This window comes from Pagrus pagrus, assembly GCF_965226575.1.
Source record: "Pagrus pagrus genome assembly, chromosome: 10".
NCBI classification, from domain to species: domain Eukaryota; kingdom Metazoa; phylum Chordata; class Actinopteri; order Spariformes; family Sparidae; genus Pagrus; species Pagrus pagrus.
The window spans coordinates 27,750,876-27,778,654 of record NC_140194.1 but is presented as its reverse complement, the minus strand read 5'-3'; the positions used below and the strand labels follow the sequence as shown (position 1 = coordinate 27,778,654).

At 39.9% G+C, this 27,779-nt stretch overlaps 2 protein-coding genes across 5 annotated transcripts in view; both read left to right on the top strand.

The window, feature by feature from the left end:
* Positions 1-102: 102 nt before the first annotated feature.
* LOC311263597 (diacylglycerol O-acyltransferase 1-like) lies at positions 103-17,252 on the top strand. Of its 2 annotated transcripts, none has more exons than XM_084363786.1 (18): positions 103-258; positions 2,005-2,155; positions 3,493-3,580; positions 3,743-3,783; positions 4,602-4,687; positions 5,135-5,187; positions 5,400-5,505; positions 6,033-6,137; positions 6,234-6,266; positions 9,703-9,806; positions 10,493-10,531; positions 11,573-11,614; positions 11,707-11,751; positions 12,625-12,734; positions 12,818-12,883; positions 12,982-13,069; positions 14,216-14,278; positions 15,363-17,252. In XM_084363786.1, the coding sequence occupies exons 2-18, from the start codon at positions 2,013-2,015 to the stop codon at positions 15,555-15,557; spliced, it is 1,407 nt and encodes a 468-aa protein (XP_084219912.1). In that variant the 5' UTR covers positions 103-258; positions 2,005-2,012; the 3' UTR covers positions 15,558-17,252. The 2 variants fall into 2 exon arrangements, with proteins under 2 accessions (XP_084219912.1, XP_084219911.1); XM_084363785.1 differs by having other exon boundaries at positions 1,960-2,155.
* A 3,490-nt stretch (positions 17,253-20,742) lies between these two features.
* The window catches only part of wwp2 (WW domain containing E3 ubiquitin protein ligase 2), a 56,035-nt gene continuing 48,998 nt past the window's right edge, over positions 20,743-27,779 (top strand). For 2 of the 3 annotated variants that reach the window (XM_084364240.1, XM_084364238.1), the window contains exons 1-2: positions 20,743-20,817; positions 22,054-22,135. In XM_084364240.1, the coding sequence (XP_084220366.1) occupies positions 22,066-22,135 (70 nt within the window). In that variant the 5' untranslated portion in view covers positions 20,743-20,817; positions 22,054-22,065. Of the gene's footprint in view, positions 20,818-21,406; positions 21,558-22,053; positions 22,136-27,779 lie in introns of those variants that run through there. The other variant, XM_084364239.1, reaches the window with a different exon arrangement.

The following is a 27,779-nucleotide window of genomic DNA, read 5'->3' as shown; positions in this document are numbered from 1 at the left end:
CTCTGACGCCTTTATTTGGGTTTTGCACAAAAGCAAATTTTCTTGGAGGAGGCTTTTATTTTGAACGAATGAGAAGAAATGACATTGTGATTCCAGCGGGCTTCAAGTGCGACAATGACCGGATCATATTCCCACATCAGATCTGAGTCCACAGTGTGTCCGGACAGCAGGCTCGTGAATTGTGTGGTTGTTGTGGGGGTGTAGATGTTAACTGTGTCGACCCCCCAGAGAGGATGCTGTGTTGTTGCGGGGGATGAGGTAAGACGTTTCCAGTCTTTAGAGAAGGTCGCGCCAGGCCGCTTTTAGATTTCCGACAATTTAAAGTTTAATTTATTAGCAGCAAGATTTGCAGGTAATATTCAAATCACACGTTATTGATCCGGAAATACTGGAAGCGACTTTGTAATTCGGCATACACGCAGTCTACCATGCAGCAATAAAACATCAGTAAGAAAGCCTACATTTTATAATTATCCTGTTCTAAGAGGAAGAGACCAGCCACCTGGGTGTATTTGAGAGACGGTCGCCGGAATGACTTTCATAGACTACCAAAACAAAAGGATGATATTTCATTCAATCAGTGCCATATTATTTGATAGCATGGATGCCGAATCTATCAATTGGGTCTCGACTTTCAGATTAAGTCTGAAATCATGTCTGATAAGATGTGTACCTCTGTAGATATGCAAGGGAGCGTTAAATTGATAATTTACCGATTTGGTAACAGTCTCTCTGGGTTAAAGAAGATGCAACCTGCATGTAAATGATGCTCTGATCTGCTCTCAGTCCTACACACCAGGTCACTGTATCAACAGAGATAATAATAACACATCACATACCAACAACCACAGGCCTTCATCTCCCCTTAACCCCCTCAGCTGTCTGGGGGTAATACTGTAGGGCAAGGCAAGTTTATTAGTATAGCACAATTCAGACACAAGGCAACTCAAAGTGCTTTACAGGGACATAAAATTACATTAAAAGACATTAAAAACAAGAAGACATCAAGAAACAAAACATTAAAACAAGTGAAGAAATAGGAAAGTGAGCTCAAATAGAATAGGTTTAGAAGAGACAAGACTAAAAAATAAAAGTCATAGTGCAGTTCAAAGCCCTGAAATTGCTTCAGTGAAAGGCAGTGGCAAACAGAAAGGTCTTCAGTCTTGATTTAAAAGAGGTGAGAGTTGGAGCGGACCTGCAGGTTTCTGGGAGTTTGTTCCATAATAACTGAACACTGCTTCTCCATGTTTAGTTTGGACTCTAGGGACTGAAAGCAGACCTGTACCTGACGACCTCAGAGGTCTGGATGATTCATAACGTAGCAGCAGATCAGAAATGTATTTTGGCCCCAAACCATTCAGTGCTTTATAAACCAACAGCAAGATTTTGAAATATATTCTTTGACTGACAGAAAGCCAGTGTGAAGATCTGAGAACTGGAGTGATGTGATCTACTTTTTTGGCTCAGTAAATGCATATAAGGCACTGATCCAGGTTACTGTGGTTAATCAAAAGCCAGATAGATAAATAGATAGATAAATAAATGAATAGCATGGTTGAGACAACATTTTATTTGTTTGTTTTATGTAGCTTATGTAATGATTTACATTTCATGTTATGCCCATTGCCCAAAAACACCCCGTGAAGGGAATTTCTGCAGTTTAGAAAAGGTTTCATTATTTATATATAATTATATATTCATTATAATTATGTTAATTATATATTCGTTATGCATTGTAAACTATTATGTTGCATTATGGCAGATATTTGGGAGCAGAAAATGTGCCTGAGTTGGAGGGAAAGAATACAAACATGTCTTAAAATGTTGGGATTGTTGTCTTCTCTCAGATAAAGAGGGTATTATCTATATATTTCATCTGTGTCATTTGCTATGACGTGATTAATGATGTGATATGTTAGAGCAAAGTATATACTAAGCCCATATTTGTTCATCTTAAAGTGAATTGAGCTGTCTCTGAACTTATTCCTGTGGACGGGCCTTCAGACTCAGAGATGGCTGGGATGAGGAAGAGGTTCTCCTCTGTCTGCACCTCTTCCTCAGCTGAAGAAGACAGTGCAAGCCTTTATGATAGTGTTTCCATTTCTGCAACTGATCCAACCAATGAACAAGAACATCCCTATGCATCTCTACTCTGGTAAGTCTCATCTGTTCACTGAAACATACAACATTTCAGTAGTGAAGGAAGTGTTCAGAACTTTTACTGAAGTAAAAATAACAATATTACACTGTCAAATCCACTCCAATAAAAGTCCTGCATTAAAGCAACATTATGTAACTTTTTTACCTTAAAATAACACTTCAAAATAATTTTGTTGTGACAGTGTCTTGTAATAGAGTGAATGTTGTCTCTGTCACAGCCACTCTGCCCCCCATCACTATGTAACTTCAGTGAGAGGGGAGGATCACAGCGTGGAACTTTGGATTTGTGGATTTCTATTTAATACAGCGGTGTTGCTGCCAGAAACTGTGGGGGGCGCCAAATCGCTCAAAATACGAATTCCTGCATAATGTTGCTTTAAAAACATTCCATATTGCATATAAAAATGTTGTATTGTTAGCTCAATGTATGTATATGTACTTACTATCATATATGTATTATATTATTGGATTATTACTGATGCATTCATGTGAAAGTAGTATTTCAATGTGGTAGTTGGTTGAGGTATGACATACTTTAAGCATTTTAGATACTGTTATATAGTTTAATAAATTCATCATATATTTTGTACGTAAAAGCTTTATTTATAAAGTAACTAATGAAGTAAAGTGAAATGTAGTGGCGTTAAAGTATAGGCATTAAATGGACATACTCAAGTACTGAAATTAAAATCCAGTCATTATTAGGCTCCAGAATAAAAGAATTAAATTATGGCTGAGGAGTGTGCAATGAACCTACCATCATTTAATAAATTAAAAGTTATCACTTGCTTCTAATTACACTAGACAATGAATTTGATTTGTTGTATTTCCAGTACTACTTAAAGGATAAGTTGCCATCAGAATTAAAATTTAGTCATTATCTACTTCCCCCCATGCTGATGGAAAGTTGGGTGAAGTTTTGTAGTCAAACATTTAAACATTTAAACATTAAATGGCTCCATACAGCTCGTCCGGTGTCATCAATGTCTCCAAAAGCCCCGTGATCCCAGATTGATTTGACCGTTTTGAAGCTGAAACCTTCACTGTAGCTGCTAAGTCTGAAGTGGGTGTACGAAATGTGTCACAATATCGTTCTTTCAAAACAATATGGGATTTCAGGACGGAGACTTGGACTTTGTTGGACGAGCTGTACTGTATGGAGCCATTCTATTTATTTATCTTTTGGTTATACTTTAATAATCAGGGAACATCTGATCATCAGTGAATAAAGCTACAGTCACACCAGAATTGGTAGGGTGACAATTACTCAAGCACTGAGTCCTGAGAAATACAACTCATATGACGACGACTAAAACAAGTCTTTTTGTCCAGTTGCCATCGTGTCCAAGACTCTTTGCTGAGCTCCAACAGCAGCTTCACCAGATACAGAGGCATCCTCAACTGGATCATTATCCTGCTGGTCAGTCTTCTCACCTTCTTTTGTGATTTTATAAACAGATATTTATTAGTTTTTACTGATAGGTAGCAAACATGTACTTCCATTTTAAGATTATCTCTGATCTAGGAATTATTAACTGACTGGTGCTTTTCTGTCTGTAATTTTGATGATTTGGAATATCAGGTCCTGACTCACGCCCACTTGTTCTTGGAGAATTTCATACAGTGAGTATAAATATATATAAAGGCACTGGTGCATATACATACACATACATCTACCATACATATTCAACTCATATCAAATTTAGACTTACTTACACATCCTTTGTGATAATTAGACTATAATAGTTTGATATGAGCCTCTAACCGGATAAGGGACTCACAAGGAAGTGTTTATTTTATTTGTCAATCATAACTATGATTAAAATTAAAGAGTGTGCCCAATATACTTTTGACCTCCATTTTTAGTCAAGCATGGCTCTAGGGCTAACAATGTTAGTAAGTCTGTACAGACATTTATGGTCCCCAGAGGATGGATCCTCATGAATAGTGATCCCCATCTGTTACCATCATCAGGCCATGACATCAAACGTATCCAATATTTTGGTTTTTGTCCAAACACCTGCAAAACAAATGACATTCCCATTAGCATCAGCTTTGTTTGGTGCATCACAAAACATTACTCCAGTGTTGCATCCACATGTTTTTGTATCAGTTAGCATGCTGACATTGGTGTTTGGCTCAAAGCATTTAATTGCCCAAGTACTGTCTCACAAAGCCACTCTCATGGCTGTAGACTTTGTGTTAACAGTGAAAGTTTAGTCTTAATCTTTGAATAAGCAGCTTGAAACAGTAGTGTCAAAGGAAACAATTCTAGCTCAGTGTCCACTTTCTACACTTCTAGACACTGGGCTAAATTCATCCGCTTATGAGGACAGTGAGATGAGATTTTATTTGTCAAACCATATAATTAAGCATGTTCTATATACTGTCTATATTTATTGATATAACACTTGTGACCGTTGTTTTCCCTCTCTCACCAGACATGGCTTTTTGATAGATGTCAAAAAGGTCTTGGAGCATCTCATTGAGGACAACTGCAACTGGCCATCTGTCAACCTCCTGCTGGGTGAGAAACCCTGCGTCAAAAACACCAACAGCCATCGGAAAAAAGATAATTACATTAGATCAACCTTTAGTTAGAAGATACTCTGAGGTATTGGCAGAACCAGAAATATCATCGTTTTTCTTGTCAATAACTGGTGACTAGGTTACACACAATGCAGCTTGTCAGCAACAGTTCAGTCAGGCCCACAGAGGTCTGGTAAAGTAACTTCTTTCTAACTCCAGACCCCCAGATTGTTCTGATTGTTTAAACTTGTAGCCTTCAGACCCAGCTGACTTAAGTGACATCACCTCTAGAGCGACAAAAGATTTTATACATATACATATTATTATATTATATAGTAATACAACTTTTTCACATCTATAGAAGTACTGCCCATTTCTCTGGGGCGGGACTGGGTTTTAAACACAACACACTTGTGAATTAACAAAATATCTGTATTTCTTTCAGCTGCCAACATGTTTGCCATTACAGCTTTGCTCCTTGAGAGGTCTCAGGAAAAGGTGAGACTGGTGCATGTCGTTTTTCTCTTTAATGTTGATCAAGGCTGAAAACAATGCATCAGACCATACCACAATTTAAAACCCTGTATCAGGTTTTACTTATGAACAGAACAAAACACCTGAAAATGTTGTACCAGTTGTACTAGTATCCTATCAAATGATTTGTCAACTCAAAATAGTTGAAACCCTTCTATTCCATGTATTTCTGCCAGGGTATGCTGTCCCCCACCAACACTCACCGTTTACATCTCACAAATCTGGGGTTGCTCCTGCTATTCCCTGTTGCGGTCATTGTTAATGAGCCTACAATATCAACAGGTAACAGTTATATATATGTGAATCCTCATTTACATCCTATACGTGAATAAAAATGTAGTACAGGACTGACAATTATTATATTATTATTATAATTATTAATATTATCAAAATGGACATCATTTCAGTTATTGCATTTTTTCTTTTATCTGGTTGTTTCAGCAAATTCTACAAAAGATATAAAAGCTGCATCATTTTCTCAAATGGAAATATACTAGATGGATCCTTTGACAGGATACACTTTCCTCATAGTTTAGCCTGAGACATTTGATATCTTAGTAAACATTACCATTATGGGTGCACTTTTGAATAAGTTATGTGTGTTAGATCAATGTTTGATTGTGCTTGTAATGAAGGACTGAAGAGTTAAAAACAAAACTGACCTGTCCAACCTACAGGCGTGGTTGTTTCAAAGCCCTAACATAAATCAATTGTAGTTTAAAGCTCAAAATTCTTGTATAAAGTGTCGCTTATTGTGCTTTAAATGATGTGTTAGCATTGGTGGGATGTTTCTGATGTTTGTCCATCAGGTGGAGCATTCTTCTCTCTCTGGTTCTATACTGCCCTGGGGATGAAACTTTATTCATACCAGGAAACCAACCGCTGGTACCGACAGGCTGATTTAACTGATGCAGGTAATATTTCCAACACCAGAAGTTAAACTGATTTCATTTCAGAACAAAAACAAAAATTGATCCAACAACTACTGCTTTTTATCTGTTTGTTTTCAGAGACAGACAACAATGAGCATCTCACTTTCAAAGGTAAAACTGTTTGTCATCCATAAAATCAAATCAAATCAAATCAAATTTTATTTGTATAGCCCAAATTCACAAATCACAGTTTGCCTCAGAGGGCTTTACAATCTGTACAGAGACGACACCCTCTGTCCTTCGACCCTCGATTCGAGTGAGGAAAAACTTGCCCCAAAAAAGGCCCTTTTAACAGGGAAAAAATGCGGAAGAAACCTCAGGGAGAGCCACAGAGGAGGGATCCCTCTCCCAGGACGGACAGACGTGCAATAGATGTCGCATGTACAGAGCAGATCAACGAGATCACAATGTATTCAATTATAAGCGATGGTTGACAGGAGTGAAAGTACACAAAGATGTATTACAGCAATAATGATGAAATGCACATGGAAATGTGATTACTAGTGATAACAGTAGTAATGATCAATGGCAAGGATGGTATGTAGCAATGCAGTACGATAATAGTAGTGGAACGTATGTAACAGAGATGTGACTAATATTAGCGACAGTAGTGGTGGGTGTCAGGCAGGGTCATGGCAGTAGGTGCATCCACGATCAGGCAGGGCCATAGCAGTAGGCGCATCCACGATCAGGCAGGGCCATAGCAGTGGGCGCATCCACGATCAGGCAGGGCCATAGCAGTGGGCGCATCCACGATCAGGCAGGGCCATAGCAGTGGGCGCATCCATGATCCACGACCCGGGCGCGGCCAGGATCCAAGGGAGCCTGTAGGACTAGAAAGCACAAGGACTCCGGGGAAGAAGCAAGTCAGTGACATGCAGAGATGGGGCATGTATACAGGCATAATGTATACAGATGGAGAGGAGAGGAGAGGGGAGGAGAGAGAAGCTCAGTGTGTCATTGTCCCCCGGACTAGGCCTATAGCAGCATAACTAAGAGCTCGTCCAGGACAGGCCTGGGCCTGTCCTGGACCAGCCCTAACTATAAGCTCTATCGAAGAGGAAGGTCTTAAGTCTACTCTTAAAGGTAGAGAGGGTGTCCGCCTCCCGGACCAAAACAGGAAGATGGTTCCACAGAAGAGGAGCTTGATAACTGAAGGCTCTGGCTCCCATTCTACTTTTGGAGACTTTAGGAACTACAAGTAATCCTGCGTTCTGGGAGCGTAATGCTCTAGTTGGGTGATAGGGTAATATGAGCTCCTGGAGATATGATGGTGCCTGACCATTAACAGCTTTGTAAGTTAGGAGAAGGATTTTAAACTCTATTCTTGATTTTACAGGGAGCCAGTGCAGAGAGGCCAGTACAGGAGTAATATGATCTCTTTTCTTAGTTCCTGTCAGTACACGTGCTGCAGCATTCTGGACCAGCTGGAGACTCTTTAGAGACTTGTTAGGGCAGCCTGATAATAGAGAATTACAATAGTCCAGTCTGGAAGTAACAAATGCATGGACTAGCTTTTCTGCGTCTTTTTGAGACAGGATGGGCCTGATTTTTGCAATGTTACGTAGATGAAAAAATGCAGACCTTGAAATTTGTTTTATGTGGGAGTTGAAGGACATATCTTGATCAAAGATAACTCCCAGATTCCTGACGGTGGTGCTAGAGGCCAAGTTAATGCCATCCAAACTCGCTATATCATTAGATAATGCATCTCTAAGGTGTTTAGGACCAAGTACTATAACTTCGGTTTTATCTGAGTTTAACAGCAGAAAATTGCAGGTCATCCAGGTCTTAATGTCCTTGAGACATGCATGGAGTTTAGTAAGCTGATTAGTTTCATTTGGCTTTATTGATAGGTATAACTGTGTATCATCTGCATAACAATGAAAGTTTATGGAGTGTTTCCGAATTATATTTCCTAGAGGGAGCATATATAAGGTGAATAGTATGGGTCCAAGCACGGAGCCTTGAGGAACACCATGACTAACCTTGGTATACAGGGATGACTCATCATTAACATGTACAAACTGAAATCGATCCGATAAATAGGACTTAAACCAGTTTAATGCGGGTCCTTTAATGCCAATTAAGTGTTCCAGTCTCTGTAGTAGAATGTGATGATCAATGGTATCAAATGCAGCACTAAGATCTAGTAAGACCAGGACAGAGACAAGTCCTTTGTCAGAAGCGATTAGGAGGTCATTTGTAACTTTCACCAGTGCCGTCTCTGTGCTATGATGTGCTCTAAAACCTGATTGAAAATCCTCATATAAACTATTTTTATGAAGAAAGTCACATAGCTGGTTGGCGACTGCTTTCTCAAGGATCTTGGAGAGGAAAGGGAGGTTGGATATAGGTCTATAGTTGGCTAAAGTTTCTGGATCAAGATTAGGCTTTTTAAGGAGCGGTCTAATTACAGCTAGTTTAAAGGATTGTGGTACGTATCCTGTTAATAGAGACAGGTTGATCATTTCTAGTAAAGATGTGCAAATTAAAGGTAGAGTTTCTTTCAGCAACCTAGTTGGGATGGGGTCTAGGAGACAAGTTGTTGGTCTAGATGAAGAAACCATCGAAGTTAGTTGGTGGAGGTCAATGGGAGAGAAGCAGTCTAAATATAAGTCAGAATTTAGAACTGTTTCTGAGGTTCCTGTGTTTAAAGATACAATAGTGCCAGTTGAGGGCAAGCGATGATGGATTTTGTCTCTAATAGTTAAAATTTTATCATTGAAGAAGCTCATGAAGTCATTACTACTGAGCGTTGTAGGAATAGATGGTTCAGTAGAGCTGTGACTTTCTGTCAGCCTGGCTACAGTGCTGAAAAGAAACCTGGTGTTGTTTTTGTTTTCCTCTATTAATGACGAGTAATAGCTTGCTCTGGCATTGCGGAGGGCCTTCCTATATGTTTTAAGGCTATCTTTCCAGGCTAAGCGGGATTCTTCCAAGTTGGTGGAACGCCATTTCCTTTCAAATTTCCGTGATGTTTGCTTCAATTTGCGGGTATCTGAGTTATACCAGGGTGCTAACCTCCTGTGCTTTATAGGTTTCCTTTTCAGGGGGGCAATAGAGTCCAGTGTTGTTCGCAATGAGCCTGCAGTGCTATCAGCAAGATGATCAATTTGTGAGGAACTGAGGTTAGTTGAGGAGTCCTCTATTATATTGAGACATGGCATTGAGTTTAGTGCCAGCGGTATAATTTCCTTAAATTTAGCTACAGCACTATCAGATAGACATCTAGTGAAGGAGTTTTTGCCTAATGGTGTGTAGTCCAGTAATAGAACTTCAAAAGTTATTAAGTGATGGTCTGATAAAAGAGGATTCTGTGGAGAAACTGTTAGATTTTCAATCTCGATACCATAAGCTAGAACAAGGTCAAGGGTGTGGTCAAAACAGTGAGTTGGTTTATGTACACATTGAGAGAAGCCAATAGATTCTAATAATGAGATAAATGCAGTACTAAGGCTATCATTAACGACATCCAAATGAAACTGTTCTTTACATTAACCTATGATGATACAGGTCCTCTGTGACTCTGTCTTTGATTTCTCAGATCTGTACTATTTCCTGCTTGCCCCGACTCTGTGCTACCAGAGAGACTTTCCATGTACTCCCAAGGTCCGCATCAACAAGCTTCTGCACAGGCTGCTGGAAATGGTGAGCTGAACAACACTTTAAGGAGTGAAAAGGTCTTTTGCCAGACCACAGCAGGGTGAATAGACTGTGGCTGGGGTGGGTGTTGTCTTTTAGTATCCTTTTGGGCTCTATGCAGACATCTCGTGCCACCAATATAACTGATGCTCGGATGCTGGGTACTAATAATCATCCACTGCAAGGCCTTCCTGTCCTGTTTTTAATAATACGGCAGATGATGATGGTGTTGTATGCATACTCAACAATGGAGTCCTCTTGATGTCTGGGAGTGAAGTCATGGGTGTACAGTGTGAACAGGAGGGGGCTGAGCACACAGCCCTGGGGGGCTCCGATGCACTAAAGTAGAAAAACAAATTATAGTGCCTTCTGTATTTAGTGTTGTCAGGTCTACCTTAGTCGCTCTCTGCTGGACAACAATTATTCAATTATGACAGCAGATGCATGGTGAAAAGGTCATTCTTAAAAACAATTAGTACTTAATTTTACTACATTATTGGCAAATTTTTATTAATGCATTTTAAATAATAATGGTTGGTTTATACGGATGCTGGGGAGGATTGCTGTTATACGGGTAGAAAATTGTCTCACTACATAACATTAATTGAGTATTCCCATATTATTGTCTGTATGTGTAAATCATGTATAGTTAAGTTTAAAGAATGGAAACTACATACATTTTCTACTTTCAGGTGATCGTTATCCAGATCATGGTTGGAATTGTGCAGCAGGTACGGCAGCTAATTACAGTTCTTCCTGTTTTGTACAATATGTTATTGTGTACATATCTAGGAACTTACATAGCACAGTTAAATATCTATTATTCAAGTTTTTGGACATGACAATATTTATTATCAAAATGTTGTTTTTTTCATCACATTGTCATGGGAACTGTATTTTTCCGCTACAGTAGCAGATACTGTGGCAGACCCATTTCCTTAATATACAGACAGAAAAACTCAGTATCGTGAGAAAAATGAAAGAAAGCCAGTATATTGTGCCATGGAAGCTAGAGTAAGAGACGGTAATGTAAAGGAGGAAGTAGAATTAGCTCTGCTATGTGTAGCTTGTTATATTGAGCTAGCTGTATGGTTACCGTAAAACAGCAAACGGCAAGTACCGAGTGCTCAGCCTCACAGATCATCATGGTTTATTCCACTTCACAAAATCTAAATATGAGAATCAACCATTTGATAATGTTTCTGTCATGCATCTAAAAAGTAAGGGAAGACATTATAGCTGCCATGTATCAGATATACAGTATCAGTATGATAGTATAGTATTATTTTTTTTTCTTTTGACCTACAAATGCTGTTTCTAATAATTTTATGAGTGATAGACTGGCTATAGAGATGGCAATATCGATCTGACAGTCAGTCAGACTCAAATATCTCAACAACTATCAAATAGATTGCCATGTAATCTTGAGCAGACATTCATGCCCATGACATTAGACGAACACATTTGTGTTTCCATCAGGATGATTTTTAAAAACTTTGGTGACCTACTACTGTGACTTTGACTTAGTACCTGCAAAACTAATATTCCTGTCAGCCTCAGCTGTACATTGTGGAATTGTGCTGATTAGCAAATGTTAACAGCATCTGCTAAACATCAGCATGTTTACATTATCAATGTGAGCAATGTGTGCCAAAGTACAGAGGGTCACTAGCATGGCTGTAGACTATTAGTCTTGCTTCTGAATGTGTTACCTATGTGAATTTACATTGAATGCTATCACTGAACTGTGACTGAGTCTTTTTTTCTATCAGTGGATTGAGCCCATCTTCCAGAGATCAGAAAACTCCTTCTCCGTGAGTGAAGCTTAATGATTGTGAATGCCAGAGCAAACACAGATTCCACATCTGTGGGTTTCACTCATTTCAATTTTCGTTCTCTAACATAGAGTATGGACATCACTATGAGAGTGGAGCATCTGGTGGGACTGGTGGTGAGTGGTTTATGAACAATATTTTAACATTATATTCTGTTGATTATAGATACGTCTGATTGGTTTCCTGAGCCAATGTAAGATGTCAGTGTATGATCATGTAAACAGATGTAATCTCTGTAAAGAAAGTGTTCCCAGATCATGGTGATGATGAGGATGGGGAGTATGTTTGGGTACGATAATTAGAGATAAAAGTTTGTACACTGTTGTACATGACACTACATTAAAGATATTAAAATGTCTAAAAATGACAAGAACTTTGTCATATGTTTTGTTGAGTTGCGAGTTTGATTGCAGGATAATTTGTGTTTATTTGCGAAATGGTTTATTCGCCACAAACAGCCAGTCTTTAACTGTGCATTCGCCGTAAGCTAGTGAGCAACTGCAGGCACCAAGGCTGTGTGTATCTCTTCTCTCTGTACCTTTACATACATTCATTAAGTTAAGTACATTTCCCCTCCAGCTCCAGTCAGCAGTCAACATCGCAGAACATAAACACCCGACAATGGAGATCCCCTCAGCTGATCACTGCTGTAGTCAGGTTGATGACCTGGAGTGAAGAATAATCACTTTTCAATACCAAAAGTTAAAAAGTCATCTCTGAGCTCACCTTCCGTTGGTAAACGGCTCTGGATCAGAGCAGAATCTGATCTGACTCCACCTTATTCCTCCAGAAAGTCTGGCTCTGCACCAATCTCTCTCATCCACAGCTGGCCGGCTCTGAGCAGCTGATCGGCAGCTCTGCCCAGCTGTCCCCACACAGCATTGCACACTTTTTTTAAATTTCTTTTTTGAGAGACCCCTAGTGACAGAGAAGCAATATTACACATTTGATTGTTATGTTGGAATTGCTAACACATATTTTCATGTCAGGCACCAACCCATTTCCTCTGGCTCCTCTTCTTCTTCTTGACTCACTCCTACCTGAACTTCTGTGCGGAGCTGCTGTGCTTCGGTGATCGTCATTTTTATGGAGACTGGTGGTCAGTTGCACAGAACTATTTCTGCACATTGTGTTGTTGCACATTCAGTACTGGCTCAGTGTAGTTCATTGTTTCATTCACAGGAACGCTACAACTCTGATCAGTTTCTGGAAGAATTGGAATATTCCCTGTCAGAATTGGTGTCACAGGTAAGTAGTCTGACAGATGATATAAACACCAAATAATCTCCCTACATTTTGCTGTCATCTCTTATATGATTTTACTCCTTGTCTTCTCTTATATGAAGACATGTATACACACGGCTGGTGGAAAAGAATGTGCCCCCATCACAAGCAGAATTACTGGTCTTCCTGATGTCAGCTGCTCTTTGTGAGGTACAGTCTGAAACTGCACGAAGCATTTTATTCCTTATTGTGATTCACTTGTTTGATAGCAGAGAACAGACGATATTTGGAATCTTGAATTAATTGAGTTTTTAAGATAAGCATTAATATGTGCATTTTTGTGTAGAATGTCACAGTTTGGCATCACTGGTCATCTGCTATTCTTCTTGTCGCCTGCCTACCTGAAGTTGTATTAAACTGTATGTGTGTTAGGACCCAATTGCAGCGTGCAGGATACCAGGAATAGTTGGTAATGATGACTCAGCAGGAACAGGACAAGACGAGTAATAATACAGAAAAGTCTCTTCACAAAGTCTCTTTTGAACCAGGCTGCATCAGGCTGGAAGGCCGGTGAGTGAGCAGTGGAATTAGCCCAAACAGACATACAGTTCAGAACACCTTCAGGCTACAGGTAGGAGTAGGCAGGTGACATGGTCGTGAAGGCAGAGGATCAGAAATCCAGCAGGTGGATATTCACACGGTGTACACACACAATAGCAAATGTTGCAACACAGTGAGAGTCTGTGAGCCACAGGAAGCTGACTGGAACGTTCTGTAGCGTTGTGGTGGAAAGGTTACACCAGGCAGCCACAGGCAAAACAGGAACCAAGGATGCAGCAGAAAATCTCAAAGCCTGAGACAGAAGGCCGGTGCGTTTACCAGGAATCAGACAAGACGGGTTGGTCAAAGGCAGGCAGGGTCGGCAACAGGAAAACAGGCCGAGGAAAAGTGCTGGAGAGTCTTGCATGAGTGGCAAAGAACAACCTGGCAAAGACTGTCTGTGAGACTGGGGTGGACATACTGATCAACTGGTGATGAGGAGCAGCCGTGAGAACAGGTGAGAGGAGTTGGCTGATTAGGCGAGAATGGCTGGTGACAGGGCAGGCAGAAATGAGCAGGTGACCAGTGATGCTAAACTGTGACATAGAATCTTGACAGCTAACATTCTGAGCAGATGTGTGTCAAACTGGCAAAAAGTTGGTAATCATTAATAAGGTAGGTTTGCAGATCCCCATGGTAATCTTGGACTTTTAGTAAACCTTTCTCCTATGGATTTTATGGTATGGAGATTAGATGGACCAAACAAACAATGCAACACTAATCTTCAGTGATGTTTTTGTCCTCTCTTCTACACAGTGTATGATTGCTCTGCCCCTGCACAGTTATCGTCTGTGGGTCTTCCTCGTGATGGTATTTGAGGTGAGATATACATACATATACCTGGATTGAGCTACAGGCACTGAGGGCTTCAGCCTACACACTCACAATGTTGTTGCCTTGCTTGGTGCACTGAGCTTTGACTCCAACTTTGGAAGACTGATACATTTATGCAACAGTTGAATCAGAGAAGCAGACACACTCCGTACTTCATCGGTCTGTTTTCTCACCGAATATAGAAAAATAAAGTAATAATAGATAGAGCAAACCATGAAAAGACCACATGCAAAGAGCACATCATAGTCACAGAAATAATACTAAGAAGTCTGCGCTGTTGTTTTACCCTCAGAGATATTATTTCATGATTTTTATAGAGGTCATATTATGCTTGTTGGGTTTTTGCCTTTCCTTTATTGTGTTATGAAGCATTTTTGTGCATGTAAAAGGTCCGCAAAGTGAAAAAGCCCGAAGTCCACACCAAAGGGAATTACTCTCTCCCACAGAAAACACTGCTCCTGCACAGCCTGAAACGCCTGGTTTGGAGTCGAGCCTTTACTTCTGTATTTTATGTGTGTCACTATGTAACAGGCGTTATATGAATATACATTTTTATTTATTTATTATAGGATATATACAGTTCAGTCAAACAGCAGACATACAGTAGCTACTGCTGTTGCGGCATTATTTTAGATCACGCTACCTTGCTCATCATTAACCCGTCTTACTCTGCCTCTGATTGGCTACATCCTGACTGTTAAGTAATGGGCATGTGCAACTCTCACCAAAGATTGAACAGAGGCGAGATGTCTCACTCTGTAGCTAAAATGGAGCCAAGACCCAGTGTGAAAAGGCATGCTGCAGCAATGCACCATATGAGAAAAATAATGTGTTTTCTGAAAATTAAAGTATTTAAACCTATTCTACCAAGACCCCAAAATAAACATAGAAACCTGAAAATTAGCATAATATGACCTCTTTAAAAAAGCCTTGTTGTTTGAAGGGAAAAATACATTTAAATCATCTTTACTTGTACTTTCTGGCCCCCCCACACTAAACATGTTGGGCAAGAGAGTAGCCTGTGTTTTATTAAATCTTGGTATATTTCTTGCCCTGTGTCTTCTTCCAGCTCCTGGTTGCAGTATTCCTTGGAAACTATTTCCAGGGAAACTACGGTAATGGTTTAGTGTGGCTGTGCTTGCTGCTGGGCCCTCCTCTAGCTGTGACCACGTACTTTCACGACCACTACATCAGCTTCCCATCATCATCATCCTCACCACAGACGTCAGACTACAGTCTTCCAGTTTTTCTGCAGCCTCATTGATCAAGAGGAAGTGTCTATCCTCTTGTACTGTATATGACAGTGCTCTAAAGCTCATCGAAGGCTGCTTGTGTCTGTCCGGTCTGTTCAGTAATCTATACTGTAGTTGTTGTGTTGATTCATTAATTAAATTAGCACTTACATCTGAAGCTTGTTGAATGTGACCGGAGAATGAACCGCAACATGGCTGCAATAATCTCAGCCGCTGATCATTCCTTTTATAATGATGTGAGTCAGCAGTGCAGAAGATAAAGTTGCTGCTTACACACTGCTCTGTCAACATGTGGTTAAGGGGCCCTAGGTAATCTAAGTTTACCGTAAATTTCATGGACACGGTCCAATCAGAAAAATAAGGGGAATGATTGGTCCTCCTGGTTCAATGAGTCCAAGTGTGGAATGGTTTAAATCAAGTTTGGACAGGCCCTAATGATGTAGAAATGCTCTGGCTTGTTCTCATAATTCCACTTTTATATTATAACGAACTATATAGGCCTACCTCTGAAAGACGTGTACCATTCAATATTGACTGAACTGAGTTATATTATATATTTATTTTTTTTCTCACTGTATATTTTTATGATGACCTCCTGTATGTTATATGTTATGTCACTATGTATTGTATCTTTTTAGGATAATGTGTACTGGTTGTGTTGCAAACCAAATTGTACTTCTGGGACAATAAAGACTCTCATCTAATCTAATCTAATCTAGTCTAATTTAGGGACACCATAAAATGTAGGTAGAGTCAAGAAAGCTTGATGCTTGATGCTGGAAACTAACTAAATTACCTCTCAGGAGAAATTGTACCAAGCTTCCCTAGCAGAGCTGCTTAGTGGTCAGCAGTGGTTGCAGCTTTAGTCGTGCCGGGCAGCTTTCAGGAGTGAGGATGTGTCATTGTTTGGATGTGAACAGTGCAGCAACATAAGTGCTAGAGGCCTGGGTCGACTTACCAGCCCATTTAAACAATGACTAATTCACCTGTTGTGAATGTGAGAACAGGCTGCTGCCTGGTTTTCAGTGATATCTCTCAGATGATGATGGTAACAGTAACGGCAACGTAAAAGGGCATTGTGCATTATGTGTCTTTTATTTATTGTGTATGTATTTATTGTTGTTACTAGTCCTCTATTTTCTAACGGCTATATGTTAACCATACCCGCCCCTCTTATGGACAGTAAGAGAAACTTAACACGAGGTTAAAAGTCTGTGTTTCACTGCCCTCTGGTTGAAAGTTTAACATCTGTAGACAGGACTACACTTCTGCATCACTGCAGCGAGATGAGTTAAAACAGTGGAGACCTGCAGGAACAAGATATTCTGTTCCTTTAAATTGCCATGTAAATATCTAGTCTGCTCTGTATCCTCCGTGTCATTGTCTGATGAATGAAAAAGGGAAACACATTTAATATGTGTTCCCCTTTTTCAGACAATGACTCATCTATTCTCTTCCGACACTTAAATGGGAGCCTGAAGCAGTGATGCTCCACACATTTAGTATTTCACATTTAGGTGCAGGAATAAAAGTGTTTTATGTGTTTTATCAACCAGAGAACATGCTACTTGCTGTATGACTGGAGGACAGCACAACTGAGCAAAGAGTTCCCAGCAGCTGGCCACATGAACATATACAGTATAATGATTTGTTCCTTATCTACTGTAGACTATGTATTTTATTTCAAGTCTCCAGTTCCACAAAGTAAAAAACGCTTTACACAAGCCAGTGGGATTCTTACTTCCTTGCATTTGTCCGGTGTCTTTGGAGTTCACATACTGTTTTTACAGACACTGTTGCTCTAAACATTGTACAAGTAGCATATATACATAAGAACTATATATAACTAGATGCATGATTCTGGATGTTAGAAATCCACTGGACACGTAAAACTAGAGCTACTGATGTCCTGCATCTACACCACTGATCATTCGTGAATTGATAAGGGATCAATTAATATAATGTGTGCAGTTATCTGAGAAGATATTGTCTTCTACAAATGGAGATGATGTTCACGATGATTATATTTTCTTGTCTTCCCAAATTGCCTTTCCAGAGCCAGTGCGCTCAGCCCATTTTTGGCTTGTGGCATGCGTCACTTTGTCCACCTGCAGCCAGCGAAGCTGGCACAAAAATGGAGCAGGGTCACGACGTGGCTGAACTCCTTCCAATTTCTCCCAAATCCCTCGTGCACCCTCTTCAGCAAGCCCTTCGCAATGCTCAGAATACGATCAAGAGGCTGACCTGTGACAACGTCGCCCTGAAGGAGGAGAGTGCCAGGCTGACGCTGAAGGTACTCAGCACCCTGGAGGCTCTAGAAGGAGCTGGAGAATCTTTACAACCTGGCCAAGAAGGAGAAGGAAGAGATGAAGGTCAGGATAAAGAAAATGGAGGTGGACTTTCAAAAGTGGATGGTTGCTCAGTCACAGGGCCAATGGATGGAGGAGGAGATTAGAGAATAGAAGAGAGAGCTGCTCTATGAAAGCAGAGGACAGGTGGAGAGAGAGATTACCTCACTTAAAGAATGTTTCCGCATTCAAAGAGAGGAGGATCTGAAGAGAAATGGCAGAGGAGAGCGGGCCAGCTGGAGGAGGAGATAAGGGAAAAGAGGAGCTTAGTTGCATGGGGAGCACAGAATCATCATGAACCAGTGGGGCCAGAACCAGTCAGAGTTCTGTCAGAGCAAGATGAAATGGGAAACCCTCTGGAGGAGAGCTACAGGAGGGAGCTGACTGAAAAAGGAGGAGAGCTGGCAGAGAAGATTGCAAGAGATGGGTCACAGGAACAAGCTTGAGACGATGTGGCTCCAAAAGGAAGAGGTGGAACAACAAAGTATGCTCAGGGCCCATCAGATATTTGTGCTATGGGGTCTGTAACTTGATGATTGGGGCTCCTCTCCTCTCCTCTCCTCTCCTCTCATCTTTACTTGATTCAAATATTGACAATACTCAATTGTCAATCATACATCATACAGTTTGTAAACAGACAATAGTCCCCGAGTAGGAAATAACAACAGAGTTTTTAATCTTTGGGGCTGATGCTCACTCACATATACAGGTAAGTACAGTTGACAACTGTGGTATGTAACGTCACTACAGCAAAGAAACACTGAGAAATGGAGGAAAATTACCAAGAAGTTACCTGATACATAATAGCTGTACACAGTCCAGGAACAACGCCTTTGGCAGTCAAGTATAATGCTTGAGGAATCAATGGAGGGAGGTCCTCATTTCCAGTTATGCTGAGCGTGAACAGAGACATCAAGCAAACAAACAAAACAAACAAAGTTTAAGAAAAAGAAATGCAAATATAGAACAGCAACAGTGTCAATTAAAGCAATTACAAGCTGGTAGTGGATGGTTGTTTAGTAAGGACCTAAACCGTCCAATTGATGCAAGAGAATTATTTTTTTGATTTCACGTTGCAAGAGATTCCATGAGAGTGCAGCTCTGACACTAAAAGCATTTTTACCAAGATCAGTCCTGGAACGAGGCACCTGAAGAAGCAGCCAATCGCTGGAGCAAGTTACAAATTGACCGGGTTTAGTTGTAACATAAATGTAGTATATGATAGTAACTTTTCAATCAGGGCTTTTAATATTAAACAGATACATGACATGGTGATGACATAGGCAGCAATCTTGTCAGATCAGACAGTTCTCTCAAAACCACAAATGTCAACTTAATGGTGATGCCACTTAGCCTGGGAACCAGACAAGTTTTATGAGCTCATCTTTTCTGCGCTCTGGCAGATGTCTGGCCATCCTCCCATTCAGACAGATTTCTTTCCATCTTGGTTTGTGACACTCGAGTCACAATCGTTAATCTAATATAGGACAGGTATGACATGATGACTGACAGAGGACACATGTCACACGTGCACTGCCCCAACTTGCATTTGTCCCTCAACGTTAAGTCACAAACGTTAATCTGCTTGGTTGTAGGCCGCGTTTCGTTGCTCTAATTGGTTAAAGGTCTATCCAATTGTGTCCCACGGTCTGAGCCCATTGATAAATTTCCCTCGGAATTTTTAAAATTTTGTTTGGCTTTTCTTTAACCAGGTTAGTCCCATTTAGATCACAGATCTCTTTTACAAGGCAGACCTGGCCAAGACTGGCAGTAACAGGGCGCCCTAGTAGCTCTATTGGTAGAGCGGGTGTCCCATGTACAGAGGCCTTGTCTCGCTGCAGCGGCCCAGGGTTCGGGTCCAACCTGCAGTCCTTTACTGCGTGTTGTCCCCCTTTTCTGTCATCTCTCCTGTCCTGTCCTACGAATAAAGCCAAAAGACCAATAGAAAATACAAGACAAGAATGGCAGCAACACTCAGTTATAACAAGAAAAAGCACACGCAAGTAATCAGATAAAACATCTGCACACAGGCAACAATTGATTTCACCATAGTTTTAAAGCTGTTCAGTGGTACAATATTCTGAAGTTTAAGATCAGTCTGTAGATTGTTCCATGCAGTGGGTGCCAAAAACCTAAAAGCTTTCTTCCTTCTTCTTATCTCAGTCCCGTGATTATTATGTGAAGACAATGAGGAGAGGCATTCATATACAACACATCTCCAATAATCAACAACAGGTAAAAAATTAGACTCCACCAATATTCGTTTCACACAGAAAGAAAAGCAAGACTTGTTTCTGTTGTAAGATCCTGACAGCAGTTTCAGCTTTTTTGTAATATGCTGGCTATGTGACTTAAAAGTCAAGTGGTCATTGATTAAAAACCCCAGGTGTTTCAAGGACACAAAATTAATTTTAACAACTTTATAGGCAATTATAGTATATATATCAACACTGTGCTTTCTGCATTGTGCTGCCATCGTGTGGCCGATAATGAGATAGAAATTACATTAATGCACCTTTAAAAAGTTACAATTGTGATAATTTAGCTGAAATTTGGGTTGAGATCATCATTCAAATTTCTCAGTGGCTTTAACTTTGGAGCTCGCCTTGATACATTAGATTTGGTGTAGAGCCTTGGTGTCTTCGGAATTATATTTCACTTTCCTTTTGAGAAACCTATTCAGTCCGTTTCTTTCCTTGCTATGATTTTTTCCCCCGATAATACAGCAACTTCCTTTTCTGTATATTTCATTTCATCTGCAGATAAACTGAAGCGTAATTTCAATTTGAAGTGTGGTGTTTACCATTATTTATGACCCACAATCCTTTGTGCATTGAAAATACATACCCTGGGTCACGTGGTATTGTCACTGAGGCGGAAATGAAAGTTCAGTAGCGACAGCAGCGGAGCACAGCTGAAAAAGGTACGGGAAAGACTGCGTTTAAGCCTAATATGTTAGTGTTTCAAGCGATATATCGTCTTCTGACATGAACCACGTAACTAACAATGCTACATGACTTGTTGTCAGGTTAACAGAATAGATTGTATCGGCATGTCCTTTTATAAAAATCACCCTACGAAGCTTGCTTGCTAACGGTTAGCTTCTTATAGGTCAAGTTAGCCAGAATTGGCCACAGCGGACCGTGCATGTCGCGACTTCCCCTTCAAAACAAATGTGAACAAAACCTAGCACAGTGGGGGAGGGATTGTGGAGAACTACGTATTGTGAACATCTATCAGTTCATAATCACCTCAAAATTGAGTGTACGTATTCTCCTATGTGCGTCGCATTAGTCATAACAGGTTACTGCACAGGTATATTTGACAGTTGGGATTTAGTTTGGAGAAAAAAAATGACCGGAAGTCAATGTTTTCTTAGCGTCGCTTGACAGTGATGCATAGAAATGCCTTGATTATCTTCCGTGTTTGTGTTTTGTGCGCAGCAGCCAAGGGTATTTAAATACGGGGACAATGAAATCTGTTTAGCAGGGACAGTTAGACCATCTTAAGTCAGTATGAACTTTAGCTACTATCCGCTGAGTAGCGGATTTAGCTAACTCTGCCCAGCCGGACAGCTCGTTTCACAAGGTTGACGGAAGATGATGTGCGCTTTTGTTGTGATTGCCATGATCTGTTTTTCAGCAGCCCGGAACCAGACTTCAGGTGGCCATTTGGTTAATTCAGCACTTGATAGTTTTTGTAATTCGGGCCAGCTCACATCTGGTCATGCATCACTGGTATTTGTCCAGTCTCTGACTGAGATGCCAGCAGCAGTCACCTTGGTGCTGCAGCAAGTAACGCTACACTGATAACAGGATGAGGATCTACTTCACAACAAGCCAGTTAGGGTTAGGATCTTTTCTTGATATACAAAGTACAGATCAATAATAACAGTAGCTCCAGACTCGAGTTCAGTTTTACTGCATTGTCCTTGCCTTCCCATTACATTCAGCCCAGCAGGCTACATCTCTGACTTTGCTCAAGGTGATGTTGATAGAGTCTTGGCACTCACTGATGTCCGATGGGGGGAACAAGTCTGTGCCTTTCATGAAATTTATTTGGGCTGATAAATATACCTGTAATATACTTATAGAAGGGTTGATTTTATGTTGCGATGAACTGACGTGTATTGCTGTGTGTTTGCGTGGTTGTGTTTCAGAGCTGTGAGGTCATGGCAACTGCCAGCGTGAGCAGACCTGGCGGTGCCCAGACCACTGAAAAGTCTCAGTTGATCTTGAAAGGTAACACTCAATTTTTGTCAGGGACATACTGATGTTAATAATGGCATTGCATGTGCTTCTACTGCAGTTTTATAAGAAAGTGTGCATTGTTAAAATGGGAAAGGCTTGAAGACAAGTCAGATTATTTATGATCATAACTACTGTCTTGTTCTTCCTACCTTCAGATCAGTTTTCTTGATTTTTGTTGGACTGTTCATTCTTTTGTGTTTTCATTAATAAAACCCGTCCAAATAAGTCCTGCATTGATGTAACATCCAGGATGCTCACATGGGTTCACAGTGACTTAAGATATCACATATGGTGGCAATAATAATGCATCTCAGGTAGTTCACCACTTGGTTTGTCAGATCAAATACATACAATGTAGCTCATTGTGATGTTGTCGTATTATCCTGGCATGGCCACTTTTACATTTTAAACCTGCTGTGCGAAACCTCTGTCTTCCCACTCTGGCTGTTAAAAGGTATTACACAAACACTGTTCAAGTGCCTATGACACCATAGGCTCCATCATGCTCGCATGCTTCCCCTTCATCTCCAGCAAATCTTTGCTGGTTAACATAAAACCACAAGTCGCCACAAAGAAATAACAAACCTTGTAATATATTTCTGATAGAAGTCAGTTTAGGAAAAGAAAAATTAATTTTGATTTCTTTTCTCATCTGTTAATGCAGGTTTGAATAAGATACATGTATTACCTTAAAACTGGGGTTGGTTGGAGAAACCAGAAAGAGCAAGCTAAATTTGGACAGTATCCAAACCAGCTGGGGGATGTGTTTAGTCAGTTTGCCATGTTCCACAAGCTCTCTTTGCTTTTTAAGTCTAATAGATAGATATACTACAGCCCTGTTAAAAGCCAAAGTCATATAAACCAAAACGAAATAGCTGTCACAAACATACCTGTAGTCCTAAAAGGTTAACGTTAGCCAGAGCAGCAGTGACTCCTTAATGCTTTAGGTGTGTGCTTTGTGCTAATGTTAGCTTCTGAGCGAGTTTGTTGCTGCCGTAGCAGCTCTGTTCTTTGGCTCAGGGGCTGTGTGCTTTGTGCTACTGAATGACAGCCTCAGAGGCTGTGTATTGTTAACGTTCTCATTGCTAACCTTATTCAACTAAATCAGTACTCATTTAGATATAAGGAGAGACCTAACACTATCATTATAAAGGTAAACAAAGGACATGACTATTGTTAGTACTCATTGCTGTCAAGCTAGTTTATAGTATTGGGAAATTTTGTCTGCACTTTCTCTGCTATTCTTGCGTGACTATCTCACTTATCTTTAGCGATATATCCACCTAGCTCTGTGGAAGACTCCAGTCATGGGCAATGAGTGCAAAGGCAGGTACATAGGTAGACAGACAGGTAGCTGAATCAAAGACAGGATGGGCTGCAACAGCCAAATGTATATATTATATCTTTACAATTATTTGATTTATAGATTGCTGACATTTTCTGGAAAAATAATGATTTTTCTTCTAGAATAACCTACCAGCCAAAGCTTTAAAACATATTGTTCTGACATATAAATATAATTATAATTATCAGAATTTATAATCCTAAACTATTGGCAGACTTGTTATAACATTTGCTTTTTTATACATCTAGCCGTTTTGGATGAAACAACATTATCAGTCATGCAGAGAGTCGTGTCTCATGTTTCTCCTGGTAAATGTACATCTGATATTCACTCTCTTTTAGCTCTTTCTGGTCTCCACCGTCTCTTCAGGGAGATAACTTTCTCTTTAGCTGTGCTAATGCTCCGCTATGTTCCCCAGCTAGTCTCTGTGTCTGCTGAGCTGCTGAGCAGGTAGTGTACAGTGGGATTCAGAGCTCTTTTTCTTCTCTTGGGTTTTGTTGGTATTGGTTCTTTGGCTGTTCTCCATGCGTGGCCCAACAGGTAGTATAATGAAACCTCCATGCATGCAATACATGTAGTGGGTATCCTATACTTTAATGCAGCAGTTACTATATTGTTATTATAATGGCTAGATATTAGGGCCAAATCTAAGAAAAAGACATGGTAGATTTAATTGTCCTAATCTCCTTTTAATGATGTATGATCATTCAAGTAGGGTTACATTGATGGCTGTTATGTGTCTCCTTTTCTTTTTTCCCCTCAGTATCATTCACTGTAGATTGTTTGAGCTCTGACTCACCTCCTCATTTATTTCTCAATTGATCTGCTCTCAACTGCTATCTACCGTTTCCCCAGCCCCCCTACCCCCCGCACTCTGTCGAAATCTACGTTTGATGCTTCCATCTCTGGCCTTCTTCCACTCGAACTATGTTATCTTCTTGCGTGATGCAATGAGTCACCTTTTTTTTATCAGATGTTTATGAGCTCAGAGATCGTCAACTTGTGTCAGCTGGCACAGATCCGCTAATGTCTCGTCTGTGATAGGAATACAGGAGTACAGACAGACGCCCTTTTCTCCGACATCATTTATTCATCCAGCCACTCATCCTGATCTGACACACCCAGAGAAGCACTTCCAAGCTGTGTGCTCTGTGTTTGCAATCCAGAAGTGATTTGGGACGAACATATGGGCTCATATGACTGACAAATGCTGTAACAAGATTCTCAGCTGGCCTTCAAGAATTCAAAGCCACTAAGCCTGTCTAAGCCAAGCTGTAGACTTTGACCACAGTCACAGAGCTTCCAATAGTGCTGAGATTTAGTGACATACCATGAAATGCATGGATGTATATTCAGGGAGTTTCACCAGTTCTCTGTAAGAAGCCAGGGATATCAGGAAGTTTCATTCTACACGAGTGTGACACAGTGGTTGTCATGCACTAATTTCATGAGGAGGTTACAGCACCACTGGCGAGGAAACTGAATCACAACATAAATAAACATTAAAATAGAAGCTTTTTTAGGCTGCAAAAGCACTCTGACTTAGCTATTGAAAGTCCTTGAAAAATCTTGAAACATTCCACCAGGCCTGCAGTATGAGCACTTCCCTCCAGAGTCCACACACTGGTTTCCGGTGTTTTTTTTTTAGCATTGAGGATTTGTAGCAACCGTTAAATGCTATTCCTCCGCACCAGTGTCATGAAAATGAATAAAAGCATACAGCAGATGTTTGTCTTTGTCCCACTAGAGGGCGATGTTTATATTTGTTTGTTTGCTTGGTCCACCACCAATGTACAAGTTGGGTCCCAAATCCATATAAAATATGTGGGATGCCACACGGGGCAAGCGACAAATTGAAGTATACTGATCAGTCAAGATGCATACAATAAACCCAAACTCTTGATGGGTTCCACAGCTGGAGAAAATAAAGCTTATTGTAAATGGTAATGAAATGGCTCTGGAAACACCTCAGAAAACAAATGCTTACACTTTCCGGAAAAATATTTGTTTTCTCTTTGTAACGTTTATTTAGCAGTGACAATGAAAGTATGTAATTCTCTGTTGATATCTTGTACACAAACTGCAAGGCAATTTGCTATAGTGATTCTGCCAGAACCAAAACTCACTATCATCAATTTTTAAAAACATCAACAACAACTCGGTGAGACTGTTAAAATATATTTAATCAGTATCATGTGAAGTACAAGCCTGTTCGACTTGGTGCTAGTGGTAACTAGTCTTACAATTACATTTTTGAAAGCGTTTGAAAAATATACCAGTTTTAACATGTCATGAAGTGTACAGTTAATAAAACAATAAGTGGGTTAACCCTTGATCCGAAAGAGCTTCCTGCTCTCAGTTTAATACTGGTATATGAGGCTGAGTCATAATGCATTATAATGCGTTATAATGCATCACATAGCCTCTCTTTATTCCCTTACACATTAACTCCTCTAGCACTGAAACTGATGTTATCCAAGGTAGATGGTTGACACAGACATGTCCAGCTACAATAAATAACAAACAATTTGTTTTATGCTTTAGAGATTTCAGACAATTTTTGGCTCTCCTATAATGGGTGGTTCCTTGATATTTTGAAAATAGTGTGGTGGAGAGATACATAGGACATGATTAATTAATGCAGTATGTAAAACCATAAAATGTCCTGAAAAACAGAAACCAATTACTACCCTCTAAAAAAAAAAGTTGTTAAACAAAGTCTCTCTATTAGTCCAAACCTGTTTAATATATGTATCAATGAATTGGCAAAACTGGAATATTTAGACATGATCAATTTGTTTATAAAGCACATATCAACAGGTTAACATAAAGGGTAACTCCATCAATTTTACACATTAAAGTGTGTTTACAGAGTACTACTGTATATGTGAAAAAGTAGTATAAAGCCTTTTGTGGCTTCAGATGAAGCTGCATCTAATCTAATAAATTGCCCCCAGTGATGTCACTCAGTGGCTAAGTTGCATTGTAGGTAATGTAGGCACCAGGTTTTGAAATGAAAGAAGAATGAGTTGAATCAAAAAGTTGATATGGTCCTGCTTATGCTGTATCGATTTTGACCATTTGTTTTTAACTGTCCATAATGAAGAATAACATGGGAGTGCAATACTAGACCAGTGGACTGCTTCTCAAAACCTGACGCCCACATTACCCTCAGTGGAATTTAACCACTGAACGACACCACTGGAGGCAATTTATTATTACATGCAGCAGTAAAAGGCTTTATTCTATTTTCTTTACGTATGCAGTAGTGCTCCCGAAGACCTGTAAACACACTTATTTGTGTAATATTTTTGAAGATGGTCATTAATGTGCTTCACATTAAAATGGATGTTCACACCCACCAACCAGAAGACAATAAGGAGCCAGCATCCACCCTATGGATATTAACAACACATAGGCAGACATGCATAGAGAAACACAAACAGTGAGTTTTTTCGATCATTTTACAGAAAGGATGCAGTTGTGACAGATCTCATGTCATCAGGCAGTTTGTCAGAGGACCATAATATCTTAAAGCACCTTCACCAGAATTTTATTCTTGAGATTCCTGACTGAAATGTAGTCAAGGAGCAGGTAGGACCGGGCGATATGGCCTTGAAACCATGTGTTTTTCGCCTATATTGCGATACACAATGTGTATCTCAATATTTTGAAATCTTCATTAATCTTGAAAAATTCATTAATGCTAGGACTGGCTGACAAAATCAAATATGACTGTATTTTTGACCAAATACCTCTATGTATGTTGCGACAATATTGTAAGGATGATTATTGGTACTTTCTCAAAATATTGACACAGTGAAATTTTTGATAAAAAAAAATCATCAGTTATGTGCATATGATGACTAAGTGGGTAAAGACAAGTATTAGAACAAGTGAAACAGTCTGGTAAGTTGAGGAAATGACATCACTTTACTGTGACGCAGCCTTTAAAACCAGGAAAAGATTAAAATCTAAGATAATACATAGTCTCATATCATGATAATGATATAATATTGATAGATTGTTAAGTGCAATGAGCAAGTATAAAGTGCTTCAAAGATAACATGGACAATTTCAAAACTCAACTTGTATTTCACTAAGTAATTTAAGTACTGGAGTAATATGTTTGTCTGAGGATGCTGGCTAGGTTGTGCTTCCTCTGCTAGATACTCAAATTACAGTGTCTGCAGATGACCTCATTTTAGGGGCCCCGTCTCACTGCTGGACTCGAAGGTGGACAGCATATTATTTAAAAGAAATTGTGGATGAGGTGTTGTCAATATGAAA

What these genes read in the sequence shown, in the direction of transcription:
- LOC311263597 (XM_084363786.1), top strand. Translation starts at nt 2,013, where the DNA reads ATGGCTGGGATGAGGAAGAGGTTCTCCTCTGTCTGCACCTCTTCCTCA. An exon ending in TTCTTGGAGAATTTCATACA is followed by an intron (nt 3,784 to 4,601) that starts GTGAGTATAAAT and finishes CTCTCTCACCAG; the next exon opens with ACATGGCTTTTTGATAGATG. An exon ending in TTGAGAGGTCTCAGGAAAAG is followed by an intron (nt 5,188 to 5,399) that starts GTGAGACTGGTG and finishes TATTTCTGCCAG; the next exon opens with GGTATGCTGTCCCCCACCAA.